Genomic DNA, 11955 nt, shown 5'->3' on the forward strand with positions numbered 1-11955 from the left:
TCTAACAAATCTGCCACCTATTTGAAATAGCACGTGTTAGTATGAAAAAAATGCACCAAATCCAAATGATTCTTATGCTAAATGATAATGAAATAATTCAATGACAACGAATAGAACCAAAACACAGACTTCCGAAACCGTGATTAGAGGCGCTTACAATGGGCTGAATCAATAAACTTGACACAATTTTGAAGTGCGTCGAATTTTGAACGGCTTGTTTTATTTCTTTGCATTTGTTTGATTTTCTGTGTTAAATCGGCATATTTGTTTGTAAAAGGTCCATGTGTCTGTCCCCTTTTTAAATTGTTTATCTTTTTTTTATCGAAATGCAACACCTTCGAATGTGTTTAAAATAAAATGGGAACGATACCGATTGATATGAAGTGAAACCCTGACGAAGCCATATATGGCTTCATAATTAATGTATCAATTACTTTGTTTTTTTTTTAATGACAAAATCAATTTTTGAGTGAAACTTACAAAATGATTTTGTCAATGTTATTAAACCACATATTGGTCACTTCATAATGAAAATCCTCCGCCATCGTAATTAGCACATTATGTGTACGGTACATCGAATGGGCCGTTTTAATGTAATTCAAAAGTTCGCCAACCTGTGTTAATAGAATAACAAAGTGCGTTAAAATTCGATAACAATTGGTTTAATTATTTTTATTTTCATATTGCGATGATGATGCAATTCGAAAGTGGTACATAAATCAAAACAGAACATCAAGACGAAGTGCAAAGGTTTGGATCCAAAATCAAACACTTGACACAAACACAGAAAAATTGTGGAGAGTGGGAAATATGAGGCCAGCATGCGAGTGTTATGGTAACTTATCATCTCCAAATCGATATACGACACATGTCCTTTTATTCTCCCTTTCTCACCTAATCAATCGATCCAAGCTCGTATACTGAATATCGGCATCCATATAGGTAAAGTCACCGCCCATGGTAACAATGATGTTATTCGTTCGTGTTGTGTAGGCTTGTTTGCCAATGAAATCGAAAAATACGCTCAACTATGCGATGTCACGAACCGGGTTCAACAGTGTTTTGTGTTTGTTTCGATTCAAAGGTCAACGTTTTAACAAATTTTCGGAAATAAAATGAATTATATGTTTGTTTTTATGAGCTTCACTCCGAAATGACTGAAAATAATAGCATCAAATGCAAATTAAATTTACCTTTCGATCGACTCGGGACTACTTTTATCATCGATAATTGGCTCGTCCGCACAGAGAATATCAAAACAGAATCCTGGCGGTGGACTGTATGTGTTGTACAAAACGCCGGTAAACAAATCCGCTTTTTCGCCTAAACTATCACTTGCATGCCAAACCATTTCCGCTTCCCGGTTTGTAAACCGATTCACTTTATTTTGGTAATCAATTCGACCCAAAAACAATCCATCATATCCCATTTGTGCCAACAATGATGCCTACATTTTTAGAACAAGAGTTATTTTGCACATTATTATTGTTTGAATTTCCTGATTGTCATTGTTTACATTAGTCATCAGCGTTATCAAAAATTCAATTTGATGACAACCATTTTCACATACCAATTCCCTTGAATGGCCGAATGGATCGATTTGCCAGCCAATTTTCGGTCGTCCACATTCTCCGAAGGTATCGTTCAATTTCCTGATAATTGACCGAAACCAAATATTTTATTAATATCTTTAGTTCAACGTACGTCTGTCTCATGTTACCATACCGTAAGCCCCATGTAAATTGGTCGACAGTGCTGTGATAATGCGTAGCTGCCTCATCGTTCATGCTCCAAGCGCCACCGATAAATTCCAGCCGATCTTCGTTTACCAGCTGTTTGACTTGTTCTTTGAATGCTGCTGCTTGATGACTCCACCATTTGAAGAAAAAGGCCGATTCCACGTAAATGAATCGCTTTTCGGGATCTTTTAACAGTGCCGATAGCACCGAAACAAGAATATTCTCTACGTTGGCTTTTTGTATAGTTGGTTTGGCCCTGTAATAATATTGATCCACTGTTTTCAACCAGCCGACGTCATCATGTGTATGGGCCACGATGTGCACATTCAACATGTCGGGCTTTGGTTGTGGGCAACCCTTTTAAAATGCAAAAAAAATCGGAGAACAAGAGAAAAATAATTAAATTCATTTTTGTTGTTAAAAATTTTGAAATATATCGATCAATTAGCAACAAAGTGCATTTTATTCATTTCGGGTGTATGGAGGCAATACAACAGCAAAACTCATAAAATAATTAAAAATTGGAAATATGGAAAAAGTAGAAAAAGAGGCAGAATAAAAGGGAAAGATAGAGTGAGGAAGAGAGAAAGAGAGAGAAAATAGTGGAAGAGATAAAAAAGTAAAGAGGAAAAGTGAAATATAGAGAAAAAGTCAACAAAATGAAAAAAATAGAGGAAAGAATTCAGCAACAATAATTTGTTGTAGTTAAAATTGTAGTTGCCAATTAAAATTTGTTCCAGACAATATGTATATTAAAACCAACCATGGAATAAAGACAAACGGAAAATAGACAAAAAAAAAACCGTAAAACAATCGAAGTAAACAAATCATTCACTGTCAATAATAATAATTTATACAATGTGAATCGTGTTTCACGCTTTTTCCATATTTGCTGCATTTTTCTGTGGTTCTCTTTTCAACGCTATTCTAAACATCATTTGCTGATAGACGGCAAACTGAAGTCTTGCATGTCGTTTTCTACTTTAATGGAAAATAATCTGATTTTAGTACAGTGGAAAAAAAAGAAGTGAACGGTGTGTGTATGCAACAGTAATCGATTTAAGTGCTCAATCGTCAATTAAATGATAACCGAAGTTAATCGTGGTTAAAAATAAACGTTCGGATCGATGATGTCGTTAGATTGTACGCGCTATGCGTCAATGTGTGAAACATATGGGAAAAGCCTGAGTGCTGCAATTAAACCCGTAATAAAATTTTATATCGGAAGCTCCATATCTAGTAGTAAATGGATTTAATTTTATCCAGACGATATTGGAATCGTCTCACATAATAAAGTACTTAACAGATAATTGAATTTGGAAAATGTTTTCATTCTTGAAATTTGAACTCCACCAGTAGCGTTACTTTTATCAATCAAACCATCCATGAATCGAAGTAGAATAAATTTATTGTGTTTTAGTGAAAAAAAAAACAAAAACATTTGATAATTCATAGTATTTACTGGAACTTGGGATATTCAAGCAGATTCGTCACGGTAATAGTGTATGATAAGGGTACACATTTGTATACAATGTGATTCAGTCCAATACAAAGTTTATCTCAGTTTTAAAACAAATAAACAAAAAAACAACAAATCATCATTCTTTTGTACTTTTTTCATCACAAAATCACACTTCTAGGGAAGAGAATAAAATAAAAATGTTCTGCATTACAATGATTCATATCAGAGTTTGTTCTGTGCGAAATTCATCATCAATAAATAAATTTATGCGTTGGATTTATCAGATAAATCGCACGCGTTGCTGTATGAACTCAACGCGTTCAGAACGCACGCAACGCACGTTTGAACAAGCAGCGCCGGTGCGTATTCACACAAATGCCATTTCATTTATGTATGATTTTCTAATGAAAAATATTTATTGGAATATTTCTCAAAAATTAAATTTAAAATTGTTTCTCAATGAAAATTCATCACATTTCGTTTGGTTTTGTTTTGTTTTGTTTTTCTTTTGTTTGCTCATTTCGACGACGTTCGAACACGAAGCACACAATCACTGCTGAGCTCATAAGTCATTGCTGTGTTTATGTATGTGAGTTAGAAGAGCAAATCGTTGCAACGATTTCGGTTGACGTTTGAGCGGCAAATCGTTTCAATGATTCAATACACTCGATTATTGTGCCTTTCCATAGAATGCTCGTGACAATGGTCGTTGAGCATTGGATGAGTGGTCCGTTGGACGCGAGTTCGATTCCAACATTGATTTTATTTTGTTTTTTTTTTAATAAATAGAAAATATATGAGCTTGATGGAAATGAGAATAAATGCTATGAAAAGGTTGATTACCTATAAAATATCATTAAGAATGAACTCTGTCCTACTTATGTATGGTTTTTACAGAAGCAAATCGTTGCAACGATTTCATTTGATGAGTCGTAGTAATGAACGAGTGATTCGTTGAACGTTAGTTTGATATCAAAATTATTTGTTTTTCGTAACTCTTTTAAGAATCAACTTTTTCTTGTAAGAAAAGAATCCTGGAATTTTTCGAAAGTAAACTAGATATTTCTATTTTGCTCATATCTTTAAAAAAATAGTACATAATTTTGGGTATTTTTCAAAGAAAATTTAATGTATTCGTTGTAACGATATAAAACCCGATCACATTTGCAATATGAAAATAAGCATTTCTCCTTGAAAAGACATTGAAAATTGAAGGTTGCATATTTTAGTGGGAAGATATTTTAACATTGGTCAAATATTTAATAGTTTTACCAAGATTTGAATTTCGTTTTCATTCACTTCGAGATATAGATCCTTGTTGAGGTGGATACAAAGAATATCTTCCAGGGTTTCGTTCGATAAACGGTTTCGAAGATCGCTGCAAATGAACTTTAATGCGGAAAAGTCACGCTCCACTTCGGTTTCTGTTGGTGGGATTGCAAATATCGCATTGGCCACATCACGTAACGACTCGTAGTCATTCGATTCATTCCAATACTCTAAAACGGGCTTTTTCAAGGCCATGGCTGGTGGGTCGAAAGCATCCAACGTTGCTTCAAAATCGCTACTCAAATCAGTTCGATCGATATTATGCCCCAAAAAATCACGAATGGCAGTTTCTGCGTCGAATCTGATGTTGATGCTGTCGTCAGAATCAGCGTCAGCCATCGTTTCATTCGTGCCGATTTGGTCGCTGCAGTAATTCAAGCGTTGCTTCATTTGAGCTATGAATTCCTTCGCCTCGTCGACATGAAGTGAATTGTGAATAATTGCACTTCGATAGCGTGGGTCCAAATATAGGGAGGCTTTCATTGCCGGGTGATCGAGCACGTGATCATTTCTGCTGTGTATTCCTTGCATAAATTTTACGTCCAATCCACATTTGCTGAGTTTTGAATCGATTACCTACCAAATGCATAACATCATTAGTTCAATTGAAATTAGAATATATGTTAGTGTCTTTTTGGGAAACATTGGGTTCTGTGTATAGACGCTGAAATACACAATCTTACCTTCTGCATGTGTAATTTAACTTCCAGCCATTTTCCAAATGTATCCGACAATGTCAGTTTACGACTTTGTAAAGAGAGCATTGCTTCATACGGTATCTTCAGAATATAAATGACTTCCTTCAATACCCGCCACGAATTTAACAGCAATGGAAATTCGTGGTATTTTCTCTTCATTCCTGCTACCATCGCAATGTGCTCGATAATTTGTTGCGAATTCGCCAATTCATACAACTAAATTGAACAAAAAAATCAAATTATGATTTATGTTTCAACGCGAAGAAAATAAGAAAAAAAACGAATTACGTTTTGAACTTTTCCAATCGAAAAATTGGTAAAAAAAATCGGAATGCGAAAAAAAAAATTACCTTACAATACTTACCATAACATAAGTTGAGCCCCATCGAGTCTCAACGTCCAGTTTGGGCTTCTTCAATTGAAGGCCAGATCCTTCAAGTAGATACTTGGTTGACTCCAACCTAAGGATCTTGGCAACTCGTCGGCACAGCAATATTATGTTCTTCGTTTCTTGAGGCATATTGTTCAGCGCATCTTTCACTACTAATTGCAGGGTATGCGCAGCACACCTGATGGCACTTAGGTCAAATGACTGGTGACCATGTTCGACTGAAATTTGTGGAATTATTTGACCCAACACGTTAGCATTATTTGACCCAACACGTTGTTCACTTTCGAGATCATTTTCCGGATCAATTTCGCACTCTCCGAAAATCATATCTATTGCGTCATCGTCGCTCGGATCTTCTGTTGTCAATATGGCACTTATTTCACGATTGATTACATCTCTCGGTTGCGATCGATTGTACAGGTTTGCTACTTCAAAATCAAGTCTAACGGCTACCTTTTTGCGAGGCGGTTCTTCGGTGGCGGCCATCTGTTCAAGACGAATCATTTTTTGAACGTCTTTGCCATTATCAGCTGAAATGCTCACAACTTGGGTTCGCTCGATGTTGTAACGATTCAAGCATTTTCGATAGGTTTCGAGCAAATTGTCGCTAGTGTGCGCTTTGTCCATAACAACCATTCCAATGTTATGGATATTAATATTGGCATTTTTTACATACTGCAAGTCGATTCCAAAAACTGATCGGCCAAGACGAGACGCCATATCGATTTGAATTGAAACTGGGCTTCCTTTGATGTTCCTTTTAATTTTTTCTCGCGACAAGTCGGCTGCACGGTGCAAGTATTCATGAACAGCTGGCTGGTATTTACTCTTCAAGTCTAGTGGATGGCCAGCTCGCTCGAATTCTTTCAACTGTTTGGCTACAATTTCCTGAAAACCGAAATCCGTCAGACACGCGAACGGTCGCCCACTCAAAGCAATGATGGACACGCAATTTTGGAGAAGTTTCAAACGTCTTATTTGAATTGGTTCGTCGACATCATCACCAATATTGTCCAAGTAAAATTGTCGATGTTTGTAATAAAGATGTGACGCCAAATTTGAGGGATTTGATCCTACGTATTCTCTTAAACACAATTGGCACAAATAAAAGTGTTTTTCAACTCCATTCTCCTCTCGAATGCCAGCATCATCGAAGAAAGTAAGTGCCTTCTTACCCTTTGTTTCAACTTTTGAACATTTTCTTTTTCTGGGTGTTCCTGGTAACTTCTTTGGCGTTCTCGGGTTTTTCTTCGGAGTTTGCCCATTTTCGGGATTCACTTGTGAATTTTCTTGCGATTGATCCATTATTATGAACACATTGTCGAATGATACTTATAATCCGAGTAGAAAAATCCGTTTATTTTTCAAATGGATGAGAACGTCGAATTCAGTTTGACATTTGTCGAATGGTGAGTAGAATGTGAGAAAAATGTTGCATACACATTAAACGCAGCTAATTATAACGCTGCGTGGTGCGAATATTTCACTATGTAGGAGAGATGAACGTCAGTGCACAGACTTTCGGTTTCGTTTTACCGCTAGACGCAACCAATAGCAATATTGGTTTCGGTTCATTTTTTGAAATTTAAATGACCAACGGCTGTCAAAAATCAAACAACGACAACAGTCGAATATACAATACACAGTTTGAATAAACATCGATCGGTTTCTTTTTCCCGCGAGAATTGCATAGTTATTCTGCAAAATGTTAGTCGTCGTTTACCTAATGGACGCTAAGAAAAATATAATTATTCCACAGGATTGGATTTTAGCATTGGATCAAGAGACATTGAATAATGTTGGTAAGGCTTCGTATCAACATCGACGAATTTTTTGGTCAAATCATGGGCTCAGTGATGATGGTATACCCGATGAGTCGATTGCACCAAATTTCTATTTGCCATTATCAAAAACATTTCCACCACCGGAAAATTTGGCTGAAACTTGTTACATTGCTCGTGTCAAACAGTATTGTGGTAAGATAATAGCTATAAACCATTTTTGTACTGAGTTTTTCAAATATTTTTATATATTATAGCAACAGTTCCCAGAGCAAAGATGTTCCGTGACCAATTCCGTGCACGGCAACCAATACGCTACAGCAACCGTAGAAAATCGGATGGATTGACGCCGTCAACTTCACCAACGCCAAATGAACAAAGTGATTCAGACCTGATCAATTCACCACATGCATTGAATTCGAATTCAAGTCAACCACGTGAAGCTGAGTCACTCAATTTTAATGGTTCAAATCCAGTTGCACAATCTAATTCACATGAATTTCAAAACGAAAGAGCTACTGAAAGTTCGAATGATGAACCACAAATCCAAGTCGATGACACGTCAGCAGATTCAGGTGAAACAATCAATCAAGCGTCAAGTGAAGTGAAGAGCATCATGCCAAATGTCGAAATGGGAGAGGAAGAATCTTTTGCAATCGATAGCGTATTCGATGATGATTATAGTGACGATAATTTGAGCACTAATTCATCCGACTCGGAAAACATGGATCAAGAGCTACCAAACGTGAATTTGTCGCGGGGCGAAACTGTATTTTGGGATGGTGGTATATTAAAAGTGAAGAAGAAGTACGGACGTGACTGTGAAATCACTTACACTTATGGCGAAAGATTGGCACCAAAAGTTCCTGTGTTTGAAACAAAAATGAATGATCTCATCTCTATGAATATCCCATTCAAAGAAAATGTAAGTGTTCAAAATAAATTGTTTGTCAACGATACACTTCTATTCAAATTCATGTTCGAAAATTCAGGGAAACGGCGATCGAGCTTATTTAGTGACGACAAAGCAAGGATCAAAAGAAGTTCAGTTGGCTTCCCGCATTGTGAATGGTTTGAAACAGCTAAATTCAGGGGACAAACGTGAAAGTCGGCAGTTCGATAAAGCATATATAACAGCACTAATTGTTGGCATCATTGGAATTCAACAGGTCAAGGATCATGGGGTGGACAAGGATGTTTTGAAATTTATTAAAAGTAAGTTAGGAGTATTTACTATTTTCATGTTAATGAGTTTAATTTGTTGTGTATTTCCATTTGCACAGGTCTTTTCGACATCCGAGTGGCAAAACACGATGATGAAAATGGAAGCCGCTATCTTTCTTTCAAGCGTTTGGCTGATCTTGCTTCTGACGAAATAAAAGAGAACAATTTCAAAAAATAAAATATGATTTCTGATATGCACTTCTTCTTTTGAAATCCAGATGTTTGTAACAAATGGCAAAAAGAAAATAAATCCTGTGAAATGATTACTTTTTTATTGTAGCTCAATTGAATATTACCAAAACAAAAACTGTATATTTAACAGTATCAACTGTTTGTTGATTTTCGAAGTAGTTACTTGTTCACAGTTGTGAATGAAAATGAAATAGATTTCCAATTGATTTTGTACCAGAGATTTGCTTTACATATCGAAGATTTAGAACAAGAAAATATGTATAAACATAATTGGAATCGTCACTTGGTTTTAAATTCAAATGGTCGTTACAGTGAAAGAGCCAAGTAGCATATCGTTGCAACGATTCTTGGTGTCTAATGTCACTTGCCCGAGTGTGAGGGCTCTGTTTGTTTACAAATCACATCGTTGCAACGATGCTTGGTGCTGAACAACAGAAACTTATGTCACTTGCCTCTCACACTCGCGTGGTTGTGTTTGTTTACAAAATCAAAACCAAACAAATAACAACTCATTCACCGGCTAACTCAATGAACCAAACTAACACATACCCACATACTATCGCATCATTGAACCAACACTTATTGAATCTCCGATTTTCATGTGATGGAAAAAAAATCTTGTTGGAACGTTTTACAGCGATATTGTAGACGATACAAACAATATATTGTGTATACATACGAATGGAACTCCGTACCATTCGATACATATTTGTGTAATTGTGTTTTCATTCTGTGATACAGGGACAGTGAATGAGAGTGGACCAGCGAATCAAAACTGAAATGTCATTTGAATATTCGAATCGTTAGAACCTATACGGAAATCTGTTTTTGATACATGTTTTTAGTAGGATAATTGGTGAAAATGGATAATAAAGTGCATAATTTCAAGTGAAAACAGTGTGACATTGCGCCATTCAGCCAGAAATCACATCTGAATGCTCATATTGAGTTGAAGCATAATGATGAAGGAGGAAAACGCGAATGTGTGAAATGTACACAAGTTTTTGCACAAATGAACAACTTTATAGTGCATTACAAGAAGGAACATATGCAAAATTGTGGTCAATTGTGCGAAGGCGTAAACTGTAAGCATTGTGATTTGGACTTGAAAAGTGCCAAAGTGGAATGGCAGTTGAAGCCAGTGGAAGTGGAATCTCCCATATTTGAAACAGTAGGTGGCCACATTTGTAAATTTTGTAAAAAGACTTTCCGAGAAAAATTCCACTTGAACACACACATCAAATTGAAACACGACGACTCCCACCGTTCGGGTGTGTGCACGGAATGTACGTCGACTTTTGGACAAATGAATAACTTTGTCGTGCATTATAAGAAAAAACACTTAAAAAAGGATTGTGAATGTGGCGGCAAAGAATTGTGTGTAGAGTGTGCGAAAAAAGTGACACAGGCGAAAAAATTGTGGCGTGAAAACAAATCCCAACCGATTGAAAATTCAAAATCAGCCGAGCCAGCTACAGTTCAATTACAAGCATTGGCAATTCCACCATCACAAGCTACACCCCAACAACCACAGCCACCAGTTCAATCGCATCCTCCTGAGATTGCTGCACTAGCTGTAGATTTGCTTTCCGTCACCACTGTGGGACCTACGTTGCCGAAAACCGAAATAACGACATCGAATGCCAGCGTTTATTGTTCGCCACATGTTATCGCCAGCCTCAGAACTGTGTCACAAACGAAAACAATTACTGCTACGGCTTCGATTGGAAATGCTGAACATAAAGTCACCACACAAATTGTGGTTCCATCCGTTCAACACCAAAAACGACGAAATAGTATCGCCAGCCCCAAATCCATCTCACGAATGGGAACGATTGTCTCTACCGCTACCGCTCTCGCCGAAATGGCCAAAGACAAATCCGCCTCACCAAATAGCAAAATCCGTCGATCTAGCATCGCCAGCTCCGGCTCTCTCACAAAAATTGAAACGATCGACGAAAAACCCGCACCTACCGTGTACGACAAAATATTGGAAAAATTCAACTCTACAAATGCTTCCAGTGAGTCAGCGCACATTGCCAAACAAGCCGAAGACAAGCATTTGAATCAGGCGAATATTGACGTAGTGAATCGCGAGGCGTCGAAATCTCAACTTGATTTGGATTATGTCAAAAAATGCCGAGATATCGAAAAATTTTGGATCATCGCAACATATTTGCGCCGAAATCCGCACATTGACAACGCACAGATTGCCAAAGATGCCGGGGTAGATATGAAAAAGTTGTCAACCTTCATCGACCAGTCATCACACATCACCTGCGAGCAAGCGATGGGTTTATATCCTGGGGCATACGTGCGCTTGAAAGGAGGATTCAAAGAAAACGGCATAAATACCGAGGTAAGACTTTTTCATTAGAGACAGATATTATTTTTAGTCAGATATATATTTATCATGTTCAAACGCAAATATAATATTTTGTTTCTCTTTCTATTTTCAGCTCAACAAAGAACTGCGTGAGTTCGCAAGTAGCCGTCCAGAATTCAATGCCATTCTGAATGAATGGGAGGGGCTCAGAACTCAGCTGTGAGCAAACATGAATGTATTCAAACGCCGCTCCGTATTGAAACGTTATCGAAACAAACATATGCAGTAATATGAAAAAAAAATCTTATTTGAAAATAAATTTCGGTCATTTTTTTCAATACTAAACTTAAGTATTTGTTTGTAATTGATATCTATAATTGATAAAAACGAAAAAAAAATAAATTTCCATTTTGGAAATGATCACACAACCAACGGAATACAAATCCAATGCTTAACGACCATTGCCACGAGCATTCTATGGAAATGCACAATAATCGAGTGTATTGAATCATTGAAACGATTTGCCGCTCAAATGTCAACCGAAATCGTTGCAACGATTTGCTTCTGTAAAAACCATACATAAGCAGGACAGAGTTCATTCTTAATGATATTTTATAGGTAATCAACCTTTTCTCATAGCATTTATTCTCATTTCCATCAAGCTCATATATTTTCTATTTATTGGAAAAAAAAAACAAAATAAAATCAATGTTGGAATCGAACTCGCATCCAACGGACCACTCATCCAATGCTCAACGACCATTGCCACGAGCATTCTATGGAAAGGCACAATAATCGAGTGTATTGAATCAT

At 36.8% G+C, this 11955-nt stretch overlaps 4 protein-coding genes across 5 annotated transcripts; 2 read left to right on the top strand and 2 right to left on the bottom strand.

The window, feature by feature from the left end:
- Positions 1-480: 480 nt before the first annotated feature.
- On the bottom strand, positions 481-5280 carry LOC129567535 (lysosomal alpha-mannosidase-like). Of its 2 annotated transcripts, none has more exons than XM_055444575.1 (6): positions 5214-5280; positions 4474-5106; positions 1726-2096; positions 1571-1652; positions 1194-1447; positions 481-614 (listed from the first exon to the last, which is right to left on the bottom strand). In XM_055444575.1, the coding sequence occupies exons 1-6, from the start codon at positions 5220-5222 to the stop codon at positions 599-601; spliced, it is 1365 nt and encodes a 454-aa protein (XP_055300550.1). In that variant the 5' UTR covers positions 5223-5280; the 3' UTR covers positions 481-598. The 2 variants fall into 2 exon arrangements, with proteins under 2 accessions (XP_055300550.1, XP_055300551.1); XM_055444576.1 differs by lacking the exon at positions 481-614 and adding an exon at positions 895-1028.
- LOC129567571 (uncharacterized) lies at positions 5272-7342 on the bottom strand. The gene is made up of 3 exons (XM_055444624.1): positions 5593-7342; positions 5340-5444; positions 5272-5277 (listed from the first exon to the last, which is right to left on the bottom strand). Exons 1-3 carry the CDS (start codon positions 6922-6924, stop codon positions 5272-5274), a joined length of 1443 nt encoding a protein of 480 aa, XP_055300599.1. The 5' UTR covers positions 6925-7342.
- On the top strand, positions 7314-8817 carry LOC129567536 (uncharacterized). Its single transcript, XM_055444577.1, has 4 exons — positions 7314-7595; positions 7658-8325; positions 8393-8615; positions 8684-8817. Exons 1-4 carry the CDS (start codon positions 7325-7327, stop codon positions 8800-8802), a joined length of 1281 nt encoding a protein of 426 aa, XP_055300552.1. The 5' UTR covers positions 7314-7324; the 3' UTR covers positions 8803-8817.
- A 1305-nt stretch (positions 8818-10122) lies between these two features.
- Positions 10123-11628, top strand: LOC129567573 (uncharacterized). The gene is made up of 2 exons (XM_055444625.1): positions 10123-11175; positions 11276-11628. The coding sequence occupies exons 1-2, from the start codon at positions 10123-10125 to the stop codon at positions 11363-11365; spliced, it is 1143 nt and encodes a 380-aa protein (XP_055300600.1). The 3' UTR covers positions 11366-11628.
- The last annotated feature ends 327 nt before the right edge of the window (positions 11629-11955 follow it).

Source organism: Sitodiplosis mosellana, unplaced genomic scaffold (genome assembly GCF_009176505.1).
Source record: "Sitodiplosis mosellana isolate CC-2019 unplaced genomic scaffold, AAFC_SMos_1.0 Smas_scaffold_11, whole genome shotgun sequence".
Lineage (NCBI taxonomy): Eukaryota > Metazoa > Arthropoda > Insecta > Diptera > Cecidomyiidae > Sitodiplosis > Sitodiplosis mosellana.

Excerpts from the sequence above, each read along its gene's own strand:
- LOC129567535 (XM_055444575.1), bottom strand. Across the intron at positions 2,097-4,473 it reads AAAACGAAATTCAAATCTTG|GGTTGCCCACAACCAAAGCC; the intron begins GTAAAACTATTA and ends GCATTTTAAAAG. Across the intron at positions 1,653-1,725 it reads CAATTTACATGGGGCTTACG|GAAATTGAACGATACCTTCG; the intron begins GTATGGTAACAT and ends GTCAATTATCAG.
- LOC129567571 (XM_055444624.1), bottom strand. The coding sequence starts at position 6,924 with ATGGATCAATCGCAAGAAAATTCACAAGTGAATCCCGAAAATGGGCAA. Across the intron at positions 5,445-5,592 it reads GGGGCTCAACTTATGTTATG|TTGTATGAATTGGCGAATTC; the intron begins GTAAGTATTGTA and ends TGTTCAATTTAG.
- LOC129567536 (XM_055444577.1), top strand. The coding sequence starts at position 7,325 with ATGTTAGTCGTCGTTTACCTAATGGACGCTAAGAAAAATATAATTATT. Across the intron at positions 7,596-7,657 it reads TCGTGTCAAACAGTATTGTG|CAACAGTTCCCAGAGCAAAG; the intron begins GTAAGATAATAG and ends TATATATTATAG. Across the intron at positions 8,616-8,683 it reads TGTTTTGAAATTTATTAAAA|GTCTTTTCGACATCCGAGTG; the intron begins GTAAGTTAGGAG and ends CCATTTGCACAG.
- LOC129567573 (XM_055444625.1), top strand. The coding sequence starts at position 10,123 with ATGAATAACTTTGTCGTGCATTATAAGAAAAAACACTTAAAAAAGGAT. Across the intron at positions 11,176-11,275 it reads AAAACGGCATAAATACCGAG|CTCAACAAAGAACTGCGTGA; the intron begins GTAAGACTTTTT and ends TTCTATTTTCAG.